Source organism: Protopterus annectens, chromosome 13.part0 (assembly GCF_019279795.1).
Source record: "Protopterus annectens isolate FY-2018-M chromosome 13.part0, PAN1.0, whole genome shotgun sequence".
Classification (NCBI taxonomy): Eukaryota; Metazoa; Chordata; order Ceratodontiformes; family Protopteridae; genus Protopterus; species Protopterus annectens.
The window spans coordinates 952,580,671-952,602,131 of NC_056747.1; the positions used below are offsets into that span (position 1 = coordinate 952,580,671).

A 21,461-nucleotide genomic window follows, 5' to 3' on the forward strand; every position below is an offset into this window, starting at 1 on the left:
TCTAACCTGTTCAACACCTCTTATTCAGACCTATGGAAATACAACTACACCCATTACAACCCACACATCCAAAAATTACAAACAAAACAAAAGTATAAATCCAAACTTCTACCTCCACCTGCACGCTTCCACAAATATTAAATTATTTAGTGACATTCATCCAAATTTAGGCCCCATAATTCCACCACCACAGCACTACACAACAGTAAACCTCTTACTGTTACTGCCATCCCATGTAACATAAACCCTAGCAACTGAAATGCCTTACAATTCTACCATACCAACATGCAAAGTATCTGCAGTAAACTCCCAGATATGCTTGCTTGGATGACTTTACAGTCTTCTGATAACAAGGTAGCAGCAAAGACTTGTCTTAAAAGATGAACATATACTACCATCCCATTACAGAATTTACAGAATTTTGAGGTTAGACAGACATAAGAAAAAGCAAGTGTAGTTGCACTAATATGTGAAAACATCCTAGAGGGTAACCCCTTCCTATTTTGCAACTCCCACTTTCAAAAACGCAGAACTTATTACTTCCTTTCATAATATCAGCAACCTTAAGTTGTTATTCATAGCTAGATTATATATTCCGCCATGTAATAATATCCCTTGAAGACATATTATACTTGTTTTCCCACCATATTAAACAAGAGGCAATCATTGTGGGTGATGTAAATGTATGTAGGCTCACTCTAACCACAGACAGTACAACTAACAATGTACAGCTGTACTAGTTCACACAAATGGTAAACTTTCCAAATAGACTTAACTACAACAAATTAATCTACAGTAAAGTCCCCGTTATCTAGAACGCAATCAACCAGCACTCACAGTCAACTGACATTTTTGATTGGCTCGTATACCAATATACGAGCCAATCAAAAATGGCAAAGCGGAGCCACTTCTACTCAATGCAGAATAGCCAGCTCTTCCACATTGAACACAAGACGCTCCGCATGCCGACATACGAGCCAATTAAAAATCACAAAGCATCTTTCAAGCAATCGGAAACTACACTTAACCGGCACCTACCAGTCCCCACGGGTGCTGGTTCAGTGAGAGTTTACTGTATATTAGATTGGATCCCAACAACCTCACCCAAAATCCTATCCTCCTCAGGCACTTTGCTTCATACAACAATCAACTACCATTCCAGATATGTTATCAGACACAGCAGGCATAACCTCCATAAGCACCACTATAACAAAGACCAAAATCTGTCTGACTTCCTTATCAATACTTTCAAATAGCCTGGGCACCTACAACAGGAATTTATTAAAAGATCTTCCACTAGATATGGCTGTTGACTGAATCAATAAAAACTTTTTTAAATATCTTTGGTAGTTATGCCTCCATCATATCCAAAAAAATACAAGCCAAACATGCTCTCTGGCTAAGCATAAACACAAATGCAGCTATGGAAAATGAGAGAAAGCTTGGGACTAAAACATAATGCATAAAAACCACCAGCACTACAGACATCTAAGCAGTCTCACAAAAAATACCCAGAATGACACTACACCACATTTCAAGACACAAATAGCTCAACCCTAATCTCTTCTGGACTTCTGCCAATAATCTCTTAGAACTCAGACAAAGTTCCAGCCAACCTGAATGACTTCCCAGAACTATGAAAGCATAGCCGTTGTATTCAACAGACATGTTACTGAATTAGATGCTACACATCTAAAGCACCCACAACCCAACTCACTTCACTCTACCACCCAAACCCACACCCACAATCTCCCTTTACCCTCAAACCAGTACCTACTGAAGTTGAGATACATCTGACCAAATTAAAACTTACCTGCTCCAGATAATCTTCCCACAAAATATCTTAAAATTCACCGACCACTCCAATGAAGAAAATTACTTTCCAGAACTGTGGAAAAAATTCTTTGTCATACTCCTACATAAAAGTGGCCCATCCACTAACCTAACTACAGACCAATAGCCATACTTTCACCCCTATCCAAAATCCTAGGGAAATGCATTCATAAATGGCAAGTAACGCACACATGTCTGACAGCAGTATCCTGTCACCATCCCAACATGGCTTCTGCCCTAACTGTAGTACTGCCTCTGCACTACTAACATTCTCTGAAACGATAATATAGAAATTCCGGGTAACCTGGTCTGCACTCCGTTCTTAGATCTATCAAAAGCTTTGGAGATCATCTTTCACCAAAAGGTATCTGACTAAACTCTCTACAATAGGTCTAACTCAGCCCAAACTGAACTGGTTCCACAGCTACCTAATAACAGAGAGCAATCTGTTAAATTGCAACAAGAATTTTCTCCCTTCCTACCTGTCTCCACAGGTGTTTCGCAAGGTTCCATTTTAGGTCCCTTACTCTTCAATCTATTCATTAATGAACTGACAACAGCCACAAACCACACTTCAAGTGTACAATGTGCAGATGACTCCACGTTAATCTGCTTCACAAAAACACTGTCCTCTCTCCAAGAACTAACTTAGTGTCCTTAACCATAATCTTAGAAATAATCAAATCACTACTGTAGTAGGCGCGCCCATGCATCTTTCCATGTTTCTTGTGTAAGCCTGTTTTGAGATTTAGCTGTTGTTGATATTCTTCGTGTTTTACTGTTGCAGTCATTACATTTGGGGCAATCTGCTGGCAGGTTGCCATCAGTCGGCCTGATTAACAAAGTCTTGGGTCCTGCTTTGGTTGCTGTCCCTTCTTCCATTCCGCTGTGGCGACCCCTAACCAGAAAAGCCGAAAAGACACAACAACATCCTTATTTTTGTTGCATGTTTTCCTTAGAATGCTATGTATTCAAGCATTACTGTATGTATTGCTATTCCAATTGTTTGGAGAGTTTCTCCCTGGGCCTTTGCTAAAAGAGTCTTTTTTGCCTAGTTAACTTGTCCCAATCAACAAAAATAAATAAATAGATTAGCAGAATAGACTGACACCCTGGAACCACAATGCTGAATCATTGAAATGGCCTTTGATGGTATTCACTGTCTTAGTGTTTCATTGTAAAACTAATACATTTGTCTTACTTTCCACACAAATGAATGCTAATGAATTTCAAGACTTTGTTTTTTTAATCGTCACTTTTTTACACATAGTGTAACTCATCTGTGGTTGTCCAGACAGAGAATCGCAACTGTTTGCTAAACTGCAAGGAAAGACTTGAGAGTTTGGCATAATGATTCATAGCACTTTATAAAGTGTTTACTTGCTTAACTTTATAATCATACAGATTTAACTGATAACATACTTAAATGTTTACTTTTTAACTGCTTAATGAACCTTCTAAAACAGGTAATGTTGTGACTAATGTTGTGACAATGCTAATCTGATTTGTTCTGTGTAGATTGATTATCTGATCCTGCTTGTGTAATGCTTTATAATGATAAAATCAGAAACCTATCACATTTCCATAACTTTATATAATGTTTTTTGTCCTATGATGCATTAGTTGACAGTTGAGCACTTCTGTTTTTAATAGGCAGTTTCTTCCTTTTAACATTTTTTAAGACTTGTAGTTATGAAAGGCCTTGCTTTTGCAAGAATTGGTTTGACCAGAGAGTAAGAGTCTTTTACTCATCAAATTAGGATTGTAGTTGTGGAGAAGACAGTGTGCAGTCTGTGTTCACTAGTTCTTGTGTAGCCAATCTGATTATTAAAGAAAAAAATCCAAGAATGGATGCTGCACAGTAATTCATCAATAGATGTAGGCAGTATCATATAACTTGAAATGTCATTAAGTTAAATTTTTTTTGTAATATACCAGGCAGTTATCTAAGAAGTTTGTTATATTTTTTATCTCTGTATAGACATGCAAGATTTAAATGGGAATAACCAGGCAGTGACAAGGCAAAAGATGCAACAGCTGGAGCAAATGCTGACTGCATTGGATCAAATGAGACGGGTATGGTTTCATATTATATTCTGTTAAGTGCAGAGGGATATTATAAAATGACATATCTCTTTCTTGTTTGAGTTTGTGTATGTTTATTTTTGTGTATGGGGTGCCAGGCTTGTATTCAACACAGCAGTTATCAACACTCTTATGTGCAATTGCTAATACATGAATAAAAGGGTTTGCATTTAAAGACAGAGATTGTGGTATTCTGAGGATCCCCACCAAGGTACAGTGATCTCAGTGTTGAGTACAAGACGTGTACGGGTACAGGAGGCACATGCTTTTGTAAACGATTTTTGCAGCCATGACTCTCGTTCATGGATAAGAGGTTGTGTTATTTTGTGATTGTGCTTGGGTTCTATCACAAAACAATATCCGATTAGGAAGCAGGTGAATATATGCAGACTGTTAACATTTGAGATGTTGTGCTCTGTCCCGTTGAGTTGCCCTATCTTAAGATGAAGGCATCATCAGATTCCAAAGACATGGTTCAGATGGACCCACCCCCTGCTGGAGGACTGATAGTGCTTGCTCCTATGTCAGCACCATTAGGAATGCTCTTATTTTTAGTGTGGAGAGATGTTGTGGTACACGATCCATTGAGTCAGTTTATTTGTCTGGAGGTTAGTGAATCTTGACTGGACAGAAGTAAACCTAGACACACACAAACGCAGACACACACAGACAAAGACACAGACACACAGACACGCACATCAAAATTAGACTTAAAAGCAGCCAAAGTAGACTTTTTGACCTATAGTGGTAGCTTATTCCATAGGCTTGGAATACATTGAGATAGGAACCTTATCCTTCTAGCTAGTCTTGTTTATTTATTGTTTTTTAGAGCTGCTGGTTTTGCAAAGAAGTAGAAGATCAAACAGGTTCTGGTCTTTCATTGCTCAAAAAGTAAGGCACAGATCACATTGGAGCAGCTGATAGGCTTCTGAGTATAAAGACTTCTGAGTATAAAGAGTGATGTGTTAATCTTCTGAGGTAGTTGAAGGCTTTAAGGCCCTTAATTTTCCTTATTAGAAACCTTTGGGGTCTTGTAGTTGAGTGCTAATATTGGATTTGTACCAAAGGAGGCAGTGTATTCAGTATGGGGTTTGATGAAGAAAGAGTGCTTTGGTATGATAACTTCCTTAAATCTTAAAGCTATTCCCCTGGAAATTAACTGGCCAACTCAACCAAGGGACCTGGGAAGTCAGTGATCTCAAGAAGAACAATGCTCCGATCCAGTAAAACACAACTTTATTAACACTTGACTGTTTCACAGCATTTTCTTCCACCGTTCAGGATGCATCAGATAAAAAAAAATTGAATCTACCCCGACTATATATATATATATATCCCTACCTCTTTAATGAACCTCTGATTGTTTAATTACCATGAACACAAATCTTAAAGCCATATGATCTTAAAAAGTACATTTGTACAATTCATTAAAAACACCTACAGAAATCTACATTCTCCAAGGACCATAAGCTATACTTAAATAAACGAGTATAATATTTATAAATACATAAATGTAAATGTGGAAGTTAATACAATACCTACAAAAAATGTTTGATTTCTTTTTTTATCCTTGAAGTATTCCCCTGGTCCCAAATTAGAATACTGTGAGAATTTTTTGTAGGTGTTATATTTATGTATTTATTTACATATTTATGTGTCTGTGTGGTGATCCTAGTTAAAAAGTATATGAAGGGCAGTTAGGTAGCTGAATTCTTTGGGAAGCCATTTGGCATTAAAGGTCATCTTCAGTACTGTTTATTGAGTGATGGGGTAAATAAATTTCTAGGTTTGACTTGCTGTTGTGTAAACTTGTCAGTGATGTATATGAGAAGGCCCACATACTCTTCGGGGTAGTACAGTATTTTAGCATTACTACTTCTAGATCGCAAGTAAAGTTAATGTGCTAAAACAACAAGAAAACTCTGGCAAACCAGACTGTGTAGTACTACTTTTGAAGGAGACCCTTGAGAAATATGCAAATGACCCTTTAAGAACTTACAAATATTACAGCTCCAGGGTTCCTGAATGCCTGTTGATGTCTTACTTTTAAGTGTTGCCACATGTGCAAAAACAACAAGAAAACTAATGCAAATGAGACTCTCCACTGTGTTATATTTAAACCTTTTTACAAAGTGGCCTGTTGGAAGTATGCTTGCAGGGGATGTGACAGTGCACGCAGACACTGAACAAGAACTTCAGCAAGTGATAGGGGAATGGATGCAAAACTGAAGGCACATGGGATGAAATTGAGTGTGGACATTACAGTTGCCATGGCACCAAATGGGGGCAGTCAGAAGAAGCTGAAAATTGATATAGAAGGGGAAATATTGGAACAGATTAACAGCTTCAAGTATCTGAGAACAGTGGCTGAGGAGAAGGGAAGTCTGCATGAGAAGGTCAAAGCTAGAATCGGAGGGGCTGCAGCCAACTGGCACTGAGTGTCAGGGGTAATGTACAGAGTAATGCCAAAGAAACTGACAAGTAAGTTGTGCAGAACAGTGGTGTGGCCAGTACTACTATATGGTGCAGAAGTCTGGGTAGTGAAAGCAGAGCAGCTGAGGAATGTAGATAGATAAAGTACCCAAGATGGGTGGCAGGATGCACACTGTGGGATAGACAAAAATGAGGACACCAGAGCAAAAGCCAAAGTAGCCCCAATGTTAGAGAAGGAAAAAAGAACCAATTATAGAGCTTCAGTCACAATTATAGGAAAACAGAAGGCAATCCAGTGAAGAGGATTTGGAACAGACAGGAAGAATGCAAGAGGAAACGAGTATTTTTTCTTTGTCCAGCAAAGAGATGGATGGATTGTATGACATAAGACCTGCAACAGTCAAGCATGACCATCAAAGAATGTTGGAGAGTGGCACTGAATCAAGAAAGATAGTGATAATTGATGCAACAAGCCAGACCCCATGTAAAAGATGGGGAAAAGGGGTTTGATGGTGATGTGTTGACCTAAATCAAAAAATGTAGCTTTTGTTTTTCTGTCTTCATCTAAAATAGATCTTGATTAAGATAGATCATAACAAAAATAAATTGCTTACATTTCCAGAACTTAACAAATCCATTCAGCTTTTCCTTTGCAGCTAGCAAGCTGGGTTTTCCCAGTGTGGCAGTAAACATTTTTTAACTGTATGGGAAGTTGGTACTTGCTCTGTGGGTCATATTGTTGTAAGCACAACTGTCTAGAGCTAGATGTCGTTTTTGCTAGGCAGTTATCCAAGGTATAAGAAAAAATACCACAATGTATAAAGTCACAGACCACAAAACAGTTTCACCAAGATTTAATATAGTACTAAATCTTGGTGAAACTGTTTTGTGGTCCACGACTTTGTACATTGTGGTATTGTTTGCTGTTTTACTGCTTTGCTGCTGTGTTTTTTTTTCCCCCCCGAGTTATCCAAGGTATGCTTGCTGGAACTTCCATCCAGTTTAGCATACATCTCTTGGTATTCCACACATCCAGTTCTGTGAAAAAAATGCCACTTGTAGGTGTAGCTGTGCAGCCGTAGATTATTAATGTTTCCATGTCCTCACAATATCATCTGTCCCACATTCACTTCTGTTTTTCCTGCAAGGGGTTTTGTTTTATGTGGCTGGTTCTGGTGCTATTTCTCATTGAAATTTTTGTTTCACTTAGCTAGTTTTAGTACTCTATTGGCATAAAATTGTATTTGTTGGTGGTACTAAGCCTTATTACCTCCTGTGTTCTCACAACAGCCAGTTTAGTGGATTAGCCATTTGCCAGGTGTATGTGATAATTACAAGGTAAAAAAGTGTGATGGTTGAGTTTGTGACTAAAACCTTACATCCTTGTTCACCCATGTTTCTTTCATCAGGACAGTCTATTAAGGAGTCATTTTAATATATCTCATGGGCCTTCATTTACTTAATGGTTTGTGAGACCTTTTTTCCTTTTAGTTTGGATGTTGGGGTACTTTGCAGACATATCAGTGTTTAGGGATATCAGGCTTTAAGCTCTGTGTTTATAAAATGCTGTTCCGGTGAGGTCACTAAAAAGGGCAAAACATGCATGTCCACAGCTAGTGGGGTTTGGCTTTATTGGCCTGAATGCATACATAAAAATGTAAAAAGTGAAAATATTACGGGCATTGTGAAGCCATTTAGCTGATACACTGTATGTCCTTAAGGGGTCATTTGAATATATCCCATGAACCTTAATCGCAGGATGTTTAAAGGATTACACAGTGAAAATTATAGCTTGGCTAGATTTTCCTTGCAGTTGTTATTGAATTATTGTGTAGTAAGGGGATATGTTACTGTGCAAACTCTCATCTGTGGGAGCTTGGAAGTATCATTAAGTTAGAATGTGGCATGTTTTGTTACATTATCAGATCTGCCTTTTAAATAAGGAATTTTGTTACCAGTGGGATATTCCATCAGTGGTTTTTCAACATTTTTTATGCTTTGCTAATATGCTGGTTAGCTGTGTCTGTCAAGCAACATACTAGCAGGGGGTGGGAATTACAGTATTGCTATCTACAGTATCATCATATCGGATTCCTGTGGTATCCCCCATTGGGACCAGCCTGTACTATGAAGCATTGTCTTATATAATTGTGGGGAGGCATTGCATATATACTCCGTACATGGAGTGCACTATTTCCACAATGAGGTACAGCAGTGTACAGTGCTGTACCCCTTGTGCTGTTACTTTTGTGAATCGCGACAGGCCTTAGTATTCCAATCTGTGGTGTACCAAGCCTGATCAGTGGTACAAAGTGTTCATGAAAAGCATCCCTTGGGTTTAATGAGGCAATAGTTGTAATTGTATTTCTATTTTTAATATTCTGAACTGTAATTTATAACCTGATTTATTAAGGCTTCATCCCTTGAACTACACTTTCATAGGTTAGATTCATAGATTAGTACTAAGCTAACTCCCTCCTCTACAAATGCCCTAGCTAAACACAGCATGGAAAATCCATCCCACAATTTTTTGTTTACAGTTATTCCAACAGGTAACAAGGAATCCTAGGGGTGGCCCGTGAGAATTGGAATTAGAAGAGAGTGAACTTGTCTGGCAGATTCGGACTTATGCCCATACACCACCTGGGCTAAACAAATACACCTCAATTAAATGTATTTTAAAACTCAAAGCATTAGATAGGTGAACACACCTTTTAATATAAGTGTTAATTATGTCTAGCTCTTTTATGGTCAGCTATTTTTAAGACTTTTAAAATGTATTAAAATATATTAGTTTATACCTCAGTTTTTTATGTATACATATTTTATTGGGTTATATAACCATAAGATTGTGTGCTAACACTTTTAATATGTGTGAATATTTTGATTTTAAAATGTGGGTTTCATGATATACCTTTAAATTAATTTAAATTGTTAATTGATGATTGTACAAATACTAATGAATTTTGGGTAAATCTATGTCTGATGAAGTCTAAGCATTATTTTGGATGAAAGCGCTTACACCATTAAAGTCTGTTGAAATCTACAGCTTGTACGTTCGGTTTTTTGTTTTCACTAGTTTGTCTGAGCTTTGGCGAATTTGTAGTTTGTTATGGAGAACGGAGCTGGAGTGATTTCACAGTCTTTTTTTCCCCAAGAGGAGAATAAATCAACAGGAGCTGTTACCAATAAGGCGAATGCTGTGGGTAGTCATAATGCACTAGTGCCGCAACTCCTTAACCGAGTGGACACCTTATCCAGAGCAGTAGATGCTAAACAAGCAACATCTTCAAGGGGCATAGTTGGAATAACAATGCCTAGTCCGGGAGTAAGTGGAAATACTCCAGCCTATGCTGAGGTTTCAAGTGCACCTCTAAATAGTGGCCTTAATGAGCAAGGAACATTTAGAAGAAATGTGGAGGCAGCTGGAGGAAGTGGTATGCCTTCTATTGTAAATGACTGTGAACAGCTGCAACAGAGAGTGGATTCTGTCCCTAAATTTGCAGACTATTTGAGTACACATTTGTTTTTTTCGGTTGATGTTGGAAACAACACCAGTATGGTAAATAAAAATACCGGAGCATCTCTGGTAGTTAACCTAAATGATTTTGATCAGAAACTGTTAAAATATCGAAAGCTACAACTTGAAATGTCATATTTTCAAGAATGCATAGCGAAAGGTATAATACCTAAAGGGTTGCGTCAGTAGCACTATCCGGTAGCCTTGTGTATAAATCTGCTTTCCACCATTAACTTATTTGCTTGTTTGACAGGCAGGGCTTCGAGTTTCTCTAAACCCTTATAAGGCAGTATAACTTGCAAATTGATGAACTTGGTATAAAATAACTATGGACACTGAATTTCAACGCTGCGAATATGATTATGGGTGTATTTTCTCTAGCATTGACTATGCAATAGCTAGAGGTATTGAAACTAAAAAGAAAAAGATCCTTAGAGATACTAAGGGCTACTCTAATAGGACTGCCTATCCTCCGCCACCGGAACCAATTAAATCAATGGGAAACTCTTCTACCGTCGGTGGGCAACGCCCACAAGAGGAAACAGTCGCCATTAATAGTAATGAGGATGACACCACAACACAGACATCCCTGTTAAAGCATAGTGAGAGGATTAGAAACAACCGGCAGTATAATGGCGGCCCCCAAAACACAGTAACAACGAATAACAACACTAATAATCACCAACAGGGTTTTCAGGAGGTTCAGAACAACCAGATGAACCAGCGACACAATGGCAGGGCCCAGGGGCAGCAACAGAGGAAACAGAATTGGCAGAGAAGATAACATAAGCTTTCATACAAAATCCGCGGATACTAGTAAGTACTTACAGAAATGCATGTAGACAAAGACATTGTGAATATGTTGTCTAAAAGGGCTGTCCTTTGTACCAGATAGAAAAGCGGATTTAGCCAGAACAGTCATTGATCTAAAAACATTTACTTGCAAAATCAATTTGACTGTTCTTATGGGTAATGTCCCTTCATTGACTAAGGACTTGAGAATATCTAGTCTGTTTATTCCTCCTCTACATAATACTTTAGCTTTATTCGAGAAGGTCTGTGAAATGGACATAAGGACTAATTTGAACAATACACAAATACATGGTAATGCTACTAGGAATATGTCGTTTGAGGACCTAGAATTTTTAAATTTTTGAAGGCATGCAAGATCAGTGTTATGAAGCCTGATAAAGGAGGTGGATTGGTGTTTATGGGCGAATATGCATATATATAGAATATGTTGGCATATTTAGATAGTGATAACTGTTCCCATGTAAGCTTAAATGAAGTTAATGCTGCATACAAAAACATTAACAGGAATTTAAATGACTTGTTTCTCTAAGGGAGTATTAACATTGATACCTTCCATTATTTAACAATGACATCACCTATTACACCAGTTCTTTTTGGGTCCCCTAAGATACATAAGAACCTCCACAATCCACCATTTAGACCGATTGTTGATGGCAGAAGATCAGTAACATAGCCATGTACTAAATATGTGGACAGTAAATTAAAACCTATTAGAAATGAAAAACAAATTTGCCACGATTCATGGAGTTTTTTGGAGGGTATTAATAGGTTGGAATATAATGATAATCACCATTTTTCTTACAGTAGATATAAAAGATCTATATACTGTAATACCACAAGAGTTGGGAATAGAATGGATTCGAGATTTTCTAACCATGAAAGGCATGGAAGAGAATGAGATTTATGTAATTGAAACTCTTTTGGATATTAGTTTATCCAATAATTTCATGCTATTCAATGGTGAGCTGTATAAACAGCAGACAGGTGTTACCATGGGATCACAGCAGCTCCGCAAATTGTGTGATGGCATACTGGGAAAGGGAGCTTCTATTTAACAACAGCCTTTATCAGCAGAATGTGGTATGGTATACAAGATAACCAAGATGATATGTTTTTCATTTGGAAAGGGGACCTTAATACCATAGAACCCTTTATTCAAGCCATTACAGATCTTACTAGCTTTCTTGATTTCACATTTCAGTGTGGAATAGAATCCATTAATTATCTAGATGTGCAGTTGTCAAAGGATAGGCTGAGCGTTGGGTATAGAACTGTTATATATAGGAAACCTACCTATTCAGATGCTTCCCTGCACTTCTCTAGCAGCCACCCCTTTCATCAGAAAAAAGCAGTGATGAAAGGACAATTAGTGACAGCTGCTAGGATGGTTTCTTCCGATAGGGATTTTTATATAGAATGTGAGTTATTGAAAAATATGTTTGTAAGGAGAGGGTATCCCGAATATCTCTTCGAACAGATTCATTTGTAAGTATGTACTAAAAGGATTCATGGACACTTTAAACCCATTTTGCAAAAAGATTATAATGAAGTACATGATTCCAGTATAGTATAGATGAGAGATAATAGCCAGAACATATCATTAAATATGGCACCCATATTCATGACAACCTTTTCTATGGACGCTAAAGAAATAAGAAATATTCTGGTTAAAAATTGTGCACTTATCACTGAGGACACTAATATATGTAAAAAGTTTGAAGGTCCTCCACGTGTAACATATAGAAGGGGTCCCAATCTTAAATGTCATTTGGAAACAGAAAAAATAGCTTATAATGGAAGTTATGGCATGCATGAATGCCGCTGATGCCAACAGTGCCCATCTATTAAGATGGACAATACATTTACCATCAGGGGCAAGGATTATTTTGTAAAAGGTAAATTTAACTGTGAATCTAGAGGGGTGGTCTGTGTAGCAATATGTCAGCAATTAAAATCAACCAACAGACAAAAATACCAAGTAAACAAAAAGTCCAGGTGAAGCAAATGAGAGGCAAGTGCAACACAGCAATAGCGTATACTTATTTATTATCCGAAACTTCATCAGAATAAAATACAAGTGCCAAACCCATCATTTAAATACCAAAAGTCACATGTTTAATTAAACAATTATATAATAATAGCCAACTAAACCATTTAATAGACTTATAAACAATAGTAATTTGTTTAATTAAAATGAGAATAAATAAAATTACCAGTTTTATTAATGTCCAACCTGCTGTTTTAAGAAACATTTGATGTTAATTGTTTCGTTGAGGCCAGGGCAATGTCTGATTTCAGTTTTATTTGCCAATGTACCTCCCTCTGCAACAAGTAGTTTTTAAAATCACCGTCCCTCATGTCTTTATGACCCACTTCAAGAACTGAAAATAAAAATTTTGAAAGATGGACAAATCAGTGAGTGTTTGAATAAGGCATTCTTCCCGTCCTTAGATTTAATAGAATAAAGATGTTCTCTAATTCTAATTTTAGCTCTCTGGTCATCCCTATATAAAATGAGGTAACACGTTAAACATTGTGCAATGTAAATCACCCCGCTTGTATTACAATTTACATAGCCGGGCACCTCAGGGTCCTACCAAAACTACTCACTGAAATGTGGGGACCAGTAGAAATAAACCGACAAACATTACATTGGTTGGACTCAAAATAAGGAGCCTTGTTCTGTTGGAATTCCAAAATCCGTTTCAAATTAAACCCATTTTTCTGAACAAAGATGGGTTTTTCACCCAAAAGCGTTAAAAATATCCTTGTTACCCTTAATAATGCCCCAGTTTTTCTTAATAATATTTTGAATACCCCAACAATCCGAGCTCATTTCCAGGAACAAATGAGGTTAGCATTCAATTTATTTTCCTGATTATTTTTAGGGGAAAAATCCTCGATCTTTTCAAGGTTTAACAAAGGAAAAATTTTATTTCTTTGGGACAAAACATTCTCCTTAGCATTATCTAAAATAGCTGGATCATATTTAATAAATAGTGAACAAATAAAATTAAATTCCTTGGACAGGTCCAGCTTCTCATAGAGGTCATGCGGCTTGCCGAATAAATTGTCCCTAGGGATATTATTAATTATATGCTTAGGATGCCCACTTTTATAGTGTAAATATCCATTGTTAAAAGTTTTCTTCTGGAAAATACTACTATGAAGCCTGTTTTCATCAAAATCCCATTTTAATGAGATATCTAAAAATTAATATTAAACCCTTAGTACCCATGGTAAATTTTAAGTAATCAGAAAACATATTAATGTCCCCTCAATTATAAAAAATAAATCGTCCATAAATCTACAAAAAAAGGAAACATTATATTTTTCAGTTAAGGTGGGAAGAAATTGTTTCTCCCACCAAGCCATAACCAAAATTAGTGAAAGGGGGCAGCTGAGGAACCCATAGCCACCCCTCTTTTAGTAGGTCTTTCCAAAAAGAAAAAAATTATTTTCTAAGGTGACTTCCATCAACCTACACAACAGGGAAACCATGCCATTAGTAAAATTTGAACAACTTGAGTTTAAAACTCCTTATGCTTCAACTCTCTAAAAATGGGGAATACAAGTAAAAGGATGAAAACCATAGGTGTTAACAAAATGGTTGATTTTCTTCAAAAAATGCCAAGAGTCCCATATAAAAGAAGGTTGCATAGAAACAACAGGTCCAAGGGTTGCATCTAAACTCATATAGTTCAGGACTAATTTCATGGTTCATAAGAGCATCATATAAATGTGTTAATATCAAATAATGAAATAGTCTCATATTCATCCCTGTTTTCTAAAAGTTCTAACATACCTTTAATATAAGACTCCTTAGTCATAATGACTATATTGTTTCCCTTGTCGCTTTTCATAAAGCGAAATTATTATTGTTTTGTTGTAACTCTTTAAAGCATGCCTTCTTCCTGTGTTAAATTATTAGTTAGGTTAGAATAATTACCTAACAACCCTTCAACTTCTTGGGTGCAAGTTTCTTCAAAAACCTTTAAGGTATGATGTAATTTTGGACGGTTTAATAAAAGTGCGATCTGTTGAAGGTAATTCATGCAACAAATAATGTAAATTCAGTTTTCTTGAATATTTCTTAATATCTACAATGAACAAAATTTAACCCTAGTTTTAAAACATCAAGTTCCACCTGGTCAAAAACATGATTTGTTAGGTTAACAATAGAAAAATGGTCATTAGTTCCTTCTAAGTTTCCTGAAAAGGACCAGATAATGGTGGAGGGGAGGAAAGTTCTCAGCATCTGTTAAGAAATTATTTTCGCATGCCCGACCTGGTCAGAGAAATTTCTGTTCAAAGCTGGTTTAGTAGCTGTTTTGGCCTGTGCTGTTCACAGGTTTAACCACAGAAACCCAATGCCCACTTTTGTTTATATTATCCAAGGAAAACTGGATACAGATTCAAGAAATTCAAGAAATTTTATTGAAATAAGTCTCCAGACTCATAATCTCCTCTTTAATTAACTCCATTTTAGAAATATTATTGTCCGACAGTAGTCTTAGAAACCTAAGACCTGAACTATTTTCAACATATATAAAAAGTATTCGAATCCCTTCAGCTGTACCTAATTCCTTCAGGGTCCTACCCTAAAACTACTCACTGAAATGTGGGGACCAGTAGAAATAAACCGACAAACATTCATTGGTTGCACATATGCTTTTCTGAACAAAGATGGGAATATGTCAGCAATGTCAGGCATACTACATAGGTAAAACAGAAAGGCAATTGAAACACAGAATTTATGAACACCTATATAATATTAACAAAAAAGTAACTACAAATGCCCTAGCTAAACACAGCATGGAAAATCCATCCCACAATTTTTTGTTTACAGTTTTTCAACAGGTAACAAGGAATCCTAGGGTGGCCCATGGGAACTGGAATGAGAAGAGAGTGAACTTATGTGGCAGATTCGGACCTATGCCCATACACTACCTGGGCTAAACGAATATGCCTCAGTTAAATGTATTTTAAAACTCAAAGCATTAGATAGGCGAACACACCTTTTAATATAAGCGTTAATTATATCTAGCTCTTTTAAGGTCAACTGTTATTAAGACTTTTAAAATGTATTAAAATATATTAGTTTATACCTCAGTTTTTTATGTAGACATATTTTATTGGGTTATATAACCATAGGATTGTGTGCTAACACTTTTAATATGTGTGAATATTTTGATTTTAAAATGTGGGTTTCATGATGTACCTTTAAATTAATTTAAATTATTAATTGATGATTGTATAAATACTTATGAATTTTGGGTAACTGTGTCTGAAGTCTAAGCATCATTTTGGACGAAAGCACTTACAACATTAAAGTCTGTTGAAATCTGCAGCTTGTACGATCGGTTTTTTGTTTTAACTCCCTTTGTGGGCCATTTTAAAGTCTAGCCAATTACCCCCATGTCAGAATCAAACCCAGCACTTTGTGTCTGTAAGGTAAACAGCTTAACCACCATGTCAACCTCCCTCCCTCATTGTGCTTTTTCATTCGGAAAGGTAAATCTGCAATGGAACTATGAAAGTAATCAATTTCAGGATCTAGCTCAACTGTGAAGGGTACTACACTCAGTGGAGGACTTGCAAGAAACAGATAAGCAGCCAGGTATTACAGAGGTGATACCAGTACACATATAGAACACACAAGGGGTGATACAGGAATTTATCTATTTTAGAGGTGAATCTGATGTACAGGACCAGAAGTACTAACAGTGCAGGAGACATATGCGGTTACTACAAAGTGTGTATCCTACACAGGAAGGTGTCCATTAGATAATTGGTTGTCTAAGAAAACCTATGCAATGAAAGATGCTAGCGCTTCCTCCGAATATAAAAAATGTTACAGGTAATCCCACTCCAGGCGCAATGTTGGGCCTGTCCTTTCCATTAACTGATTCTGTGATGTCCAGTCTAATGTTCCAGGCTTATGGAACAGTTGTGGGTACAATTGTCAGCTCAGCTTCCAGCACACAGTTACTTCAGTAAAGAGTTGACTATGCCATCTCTTGGTGTGTTGTTAGTAGTGATCTTAAGCAAAATGCTAAGGAGTGTGTTTTAGCTGTATTTGATAAACACAGTTTTCCCCCTCCTGTTGCATAAATGACACAGTCCTCCAAAGTGATACTGTCATCAGGGAATGAGGCACCTTTGCTGACCACTCGCTGTCATTTTGGCCATCATGTCTCCGTAGTAGTTCAGAAGTCCTTGTGTTTGGCCCATTTGATTTCCAAAGACATCTCTAGAGCTAAAGAAGTCTTAGGTCCTCTTTACTTATCTTTCGTAAGGCCCCGTCATTTAATATAATTTTTTGTTTGTTATTTATCTTTCTAAGCATATAGTGCAACTTGAGAGCCATAAGAGATTCCTGACAAAAAAATTCACTGGTCTGAAGTAACTTGATTATCCTGATAGGCTGTTACTGCCTTTTCCTTGTACCTATTCTCCTGCATACTCCTTCATAGTGACCTTTGCCTTGCTTTTCAAGCCATGAAGGAACTTGCTTCATTTGACCTTTGCAGAACTAACAGCTTCTTGTGCACTCATACCAAGGATATTAGCCTATGTCAACAAATAAAGTCTCATTTCCAGAAAGGGAACCTAACCCTATAAACTCCATGCTTGTAGAATAAGATCCCCCTAAATGTCAGACAAAGCAGTGCTTAATCTCGACAATTGGATGGGCATTCATAAATTCTCCACTGGCTTACCATGTGTGGCCCTTCTTGACAGTAGTATGAAAACACTGTTGAATTATATAGAAATTCAGGGGACTTAATTGGCTGGGCGCTTAATGTTGCCAGTGACTGCTTGCTTAGTATCAGCCTATAAACTGTAATTGTAAACATAAAACACAAGTGGCATACAGTGCCTGCTTACCTGGTCAATCACTCTTAAACACTCGTCCTGTGTACATTGCAAGTGGAATGAACCCTGTTCAGCATTTCACTGTGCTTGATAAAAGCATATATGTTTTGAGAGGAGCACACAGCTTGCTGTTTGGTACAGACAGATGTGTAACGTGACTCAAAAGAATTTGAAAGATATAGAATGTTACTTTGGTGGCCACAATTTCCTTATTCTCTGTCAAAACATTTGGGTGGTTACTCACCACTTGTAAATGCACAACTTTGGTAATTCCTCTCAAGTGCATTTCATGAAGAACTTTCCTCATTTTGAGTCTTAAAAAGTCCAAGTTCCTCACAGTTCCACATTGAGAGGATCTGTCGCATATTCAGTATTAAACTTTTTTTAACTGGTATCCGTGGTAAATAACACTAAATCATAACAATTCATTAAAAGTATATTCTGCAAGTATAAAATAAAACATTTTATCCTTCATATGTCCCATTCTCATGTTGCAGTATTCTAAACATGAGGGATCCTCCACCTGTGGCAACCCGATCATCTGGCTCATCTACAAAAGCTTATGCTGGCTGCTGTATGGTGCATGGGATGTCACACATAGGTGCCATAAACCGTTGGCCATAATTGTGACGTCTGCATGCCCTGACCTCAGAACTTCTCAGCCGCCAGTCAAACGTCAGCTTGCTTGTTCAACTCTGCACCGTGTGACTTCTGAAAGATAAGCACCCCATTGGAGAATCTTTTTTCTAGCGTGGTTGATATTTTGTCTTTTCAATTAGTTGATCCCATCCGTGTCATCTAGGAAGAGAAAATGTAAATGCGGATGTCAAATTCTGCACAAAGACAGCCATGACCTCTGCCTATTCTGTTTAGGGCCTACCCACGATTACAAAGCGTGTTCCATCTTCCAGTCATTTGTTCCCAAAACACTGCACAGCTGTCTTTTAGTCCTGAACTTATTAGTTGAAAACCATTGCCTGAAACAACTCGCCTTAGGCATGGAAGTGACACCGGCTGTCTCAGGCAAACCACTGAGAAAGAAGGCCAATGTTTCTAGGAGAGAAAAAGTGTCTGCGCCTCAGAGCTCGGACATCCTGCCAGCTGCCATTTTAGGGGCTGAGGTATATCCAGTGGCACTGGTGACGTCGGTGGGTACCACTTTGAATGCCGCCCTAGTTTTTCCAGGCTGCACATCTGTGGAGGTCCCTGCGACGTCAACTTCTGATGTCTGGGGAGAACCAGGTTTGCCTGATTGGTTAGTGTTAGCTCCCATCCCAGAGGATTCCTCTCAAAGCCCTTTGCAGGCCTCTGATCCTAGGCCATCTGTTGTACAACCTGTAACAAAGACCCTTTCTCTGAAAAGAAAGCAGAAGACCAGACATCTGTCTGCTCCATCTGAAGGCATGCCAGACTGACAAGCATTTTCTCAGTCCCTTTTTAATGCCTTTATGGCTCTTCGGCCTCCTTCCTCCCAAGGCCCTTACTCTTCTAATGAGTCCCTCTTTTATGCCTCTCAACTGGCATCTCCCTTGAGATACTGTTCTCCAGAGGAGGATTTCCTAGAGGGTGATTGACATAATCTTTGGGGAAACAATTAAAAAAAATGAGGGAATATTTTAAATGGGATTCCACACAAATGGCAGAAGTGCAATAAAAGATATGAGCTTCTGCAGATGGAATCCCCCTTTCCCTCAGCCATTCCTCCAGTGATCCCAGCCTACCTGGATATTTTTGCCTCAGCTTCAAAAGCACCAGAGTCTCAATCCCCAGCTCCAAAAATACCAGACAGGTTCTTTAAAGTTCCTGATTACTTTAACTCATCAAGCCTCCTATGTCAGACCCATCTGTGGTTGCTGCCTCTTTGGGAAAGCAATGCAGACAGATCCCATCTTCCTCCTTGCTTCCATCAGACAAAGACAGTAAAATGATGGACAGACCGGGCAACAAAATATACACTTCTTCTTCTGCTGTAGAGGCATCAGACAAGTCTGCTGCTTCAGCCTCAGTGCTCCACAGATACTCCTTGTTTAGACTTCAGCCTCTACCAGATGATTTTAAGAACAAGATTATGGATGCTTCTCTTGACATTAATTTTCTCTCTGGTAAACAGTCATCAGAATTGTTTAAAAACGTGCAGGAAAAAAGCAAGGAGCTGCAGGACTTTAAGCATCTCTTTGTCTCACCTGTGCCTAAGTTTCACAGAAACTATCCCTCCAAACTAAGTTTTGTCAGGAAGGCTTCCACACTACCCACTTCCATATGTAGGAAAGGTGCCAGGAAACCACCCTGAACCAGAACAACCTCATCACAGCCCTTTCACAAACAACCCTTTGCTGACAGGTCAACCTCTGCATGACTACCAGCCCCCTCCAAATCACCTACCCTTTCTGCCGCCTATCACTGTCTTCCCCTATGACAACAGATTACTTCAGACAACTGGGTCTTGTCAGTTGTGTAAAAGGGCTACTTCATTACCTGGTGGGAAGTCCCTCTCCAAAAAGGTATCCCACACCCTCCAAAGGACCAAACACTTCTACTTCCACAAGTCATACGAGGCTTCATTCAACAGGGCACAATACAAAGGGTTCCTCCAGGACAGGAAGGCCAAGGCTTCTACTCCAGAATCTTCCTTGTCCCAAGAAAGGATGGCCCATGGAGACCCACCCTAGATCTGTCCCTTCTAAACCCCTTTCTGCATGTACCTACCTTCTACATGCTCTCAATCCAAACCCTTCTTCCACTCTTGATTCCCAGATCATTCCTGGCCATGCTAGACTTGAAGGATGCATATCTGCACATCTCTATCCATCCATCCTACCGAAAATTCCTACATTTTGCTGTGCAGTCCTTGCACTATCAGTTTACTGCCTTGCCCTTTAGCTTGTCCACAGCAACAAGGGTGTTTGCAAAGTGCCTAGCCTCGGTAGTGGCCTTCTGCAGAACGAGGGGCATTCAAATCTACTCATACTCAGATGACCTTCTTATTCAGGAAGATCAACCAAACACACTATTAAAACACCTTCAATTCACCATTTCTCTCCTCGAAGGCCTAGGTTTCACAGTCAACCACCTCAAATCCTGCCTTACTCCCACCCAGGATCAGATTTTCCTGGGCTGCAGAATAAGAACAGAGCTGATGAAGGCCTTTCTTCCCCAGGACAGGGTCAATTCATTGACCACTTAAAACTGCTCCTGACCAACTCCATCTCAGCCTCCTTCATCTCCTGGGTCTCATGACAGCCACACTCACCATGCTACTCCTGGCCAGGTTATGTATGAGGAAGTTTTAGTGGTACCTGAAGAATGTTTGATCTCAACACGCTCATCCACTAGAGTTTCAGGTCCCATTCCTTCCCTGTCTCAAGAAGGAAATCCAGTGGTGGATCCAGCAAATTCATCGGAATCCAGGACTACCATTGCAACCCCTCCCAACAGCTCATCGGATATACATGGATGCATCAGACCTGGGGTGGAGAGCGACTGTGAAAAGATGAAGGTTCAAGGGCAATGGGACACTTGCCTTCAGAAAAAAAACACATTAGCATTAGCGAGATGACTGCTTGTATCCTAGCCCTAAAAGCATCCCTTACCCTTACCCATCCTGGGCCCTAGTTTTTAAATATCAAAAATCCAAATCCAACTCACTGTAAACAATATCCGATACTCCTTCATAGTCAGCTGTGGATCACCCACCATGTCTCCACACAGATCATGATAGCTACCTTAATGCAATAACTGATTTCCCAATAGGCTCTAATACATTTACTCTAGGTGACTTCACTTACTCTGAAGTAAACTACTTTGCTTATCTTGCAAATGGAAGGCATGTTCAGTACTTCCTTAACTGTGTAAAATGCAACCTACTTGGGACAAATGGAAAACATCTTTATTGGGGACA

General features: G+C 38.4%; 1 protein-coding gene across 5 annotated transcripts in view; it reads left to right on the forward strand.

Moving 5' to 3' along the window:
* Window positions 1-21,461, forward strand: part of STAT3 (signal transducer and activator of transcription 3) — a 1,961,792-nt gene that overhangs the window by 789,481 nt on the left and 1,150,850 nt on the right. For all 5 annotated transcript variants that reach the window (XM_044054713.1, XM_044054714.1, XM_044054715.1 and 2 more), the window contains exon 7: window positions 3,815-3,909. In XM_044054713.1, the coding sequence (XP_043910648.1) occupies window positions 3,815-3,909 (95 nt within the window). The remainder of the gene's footprint in view (window positions 1-3,814; window positions 3,910-21,461) is intronic.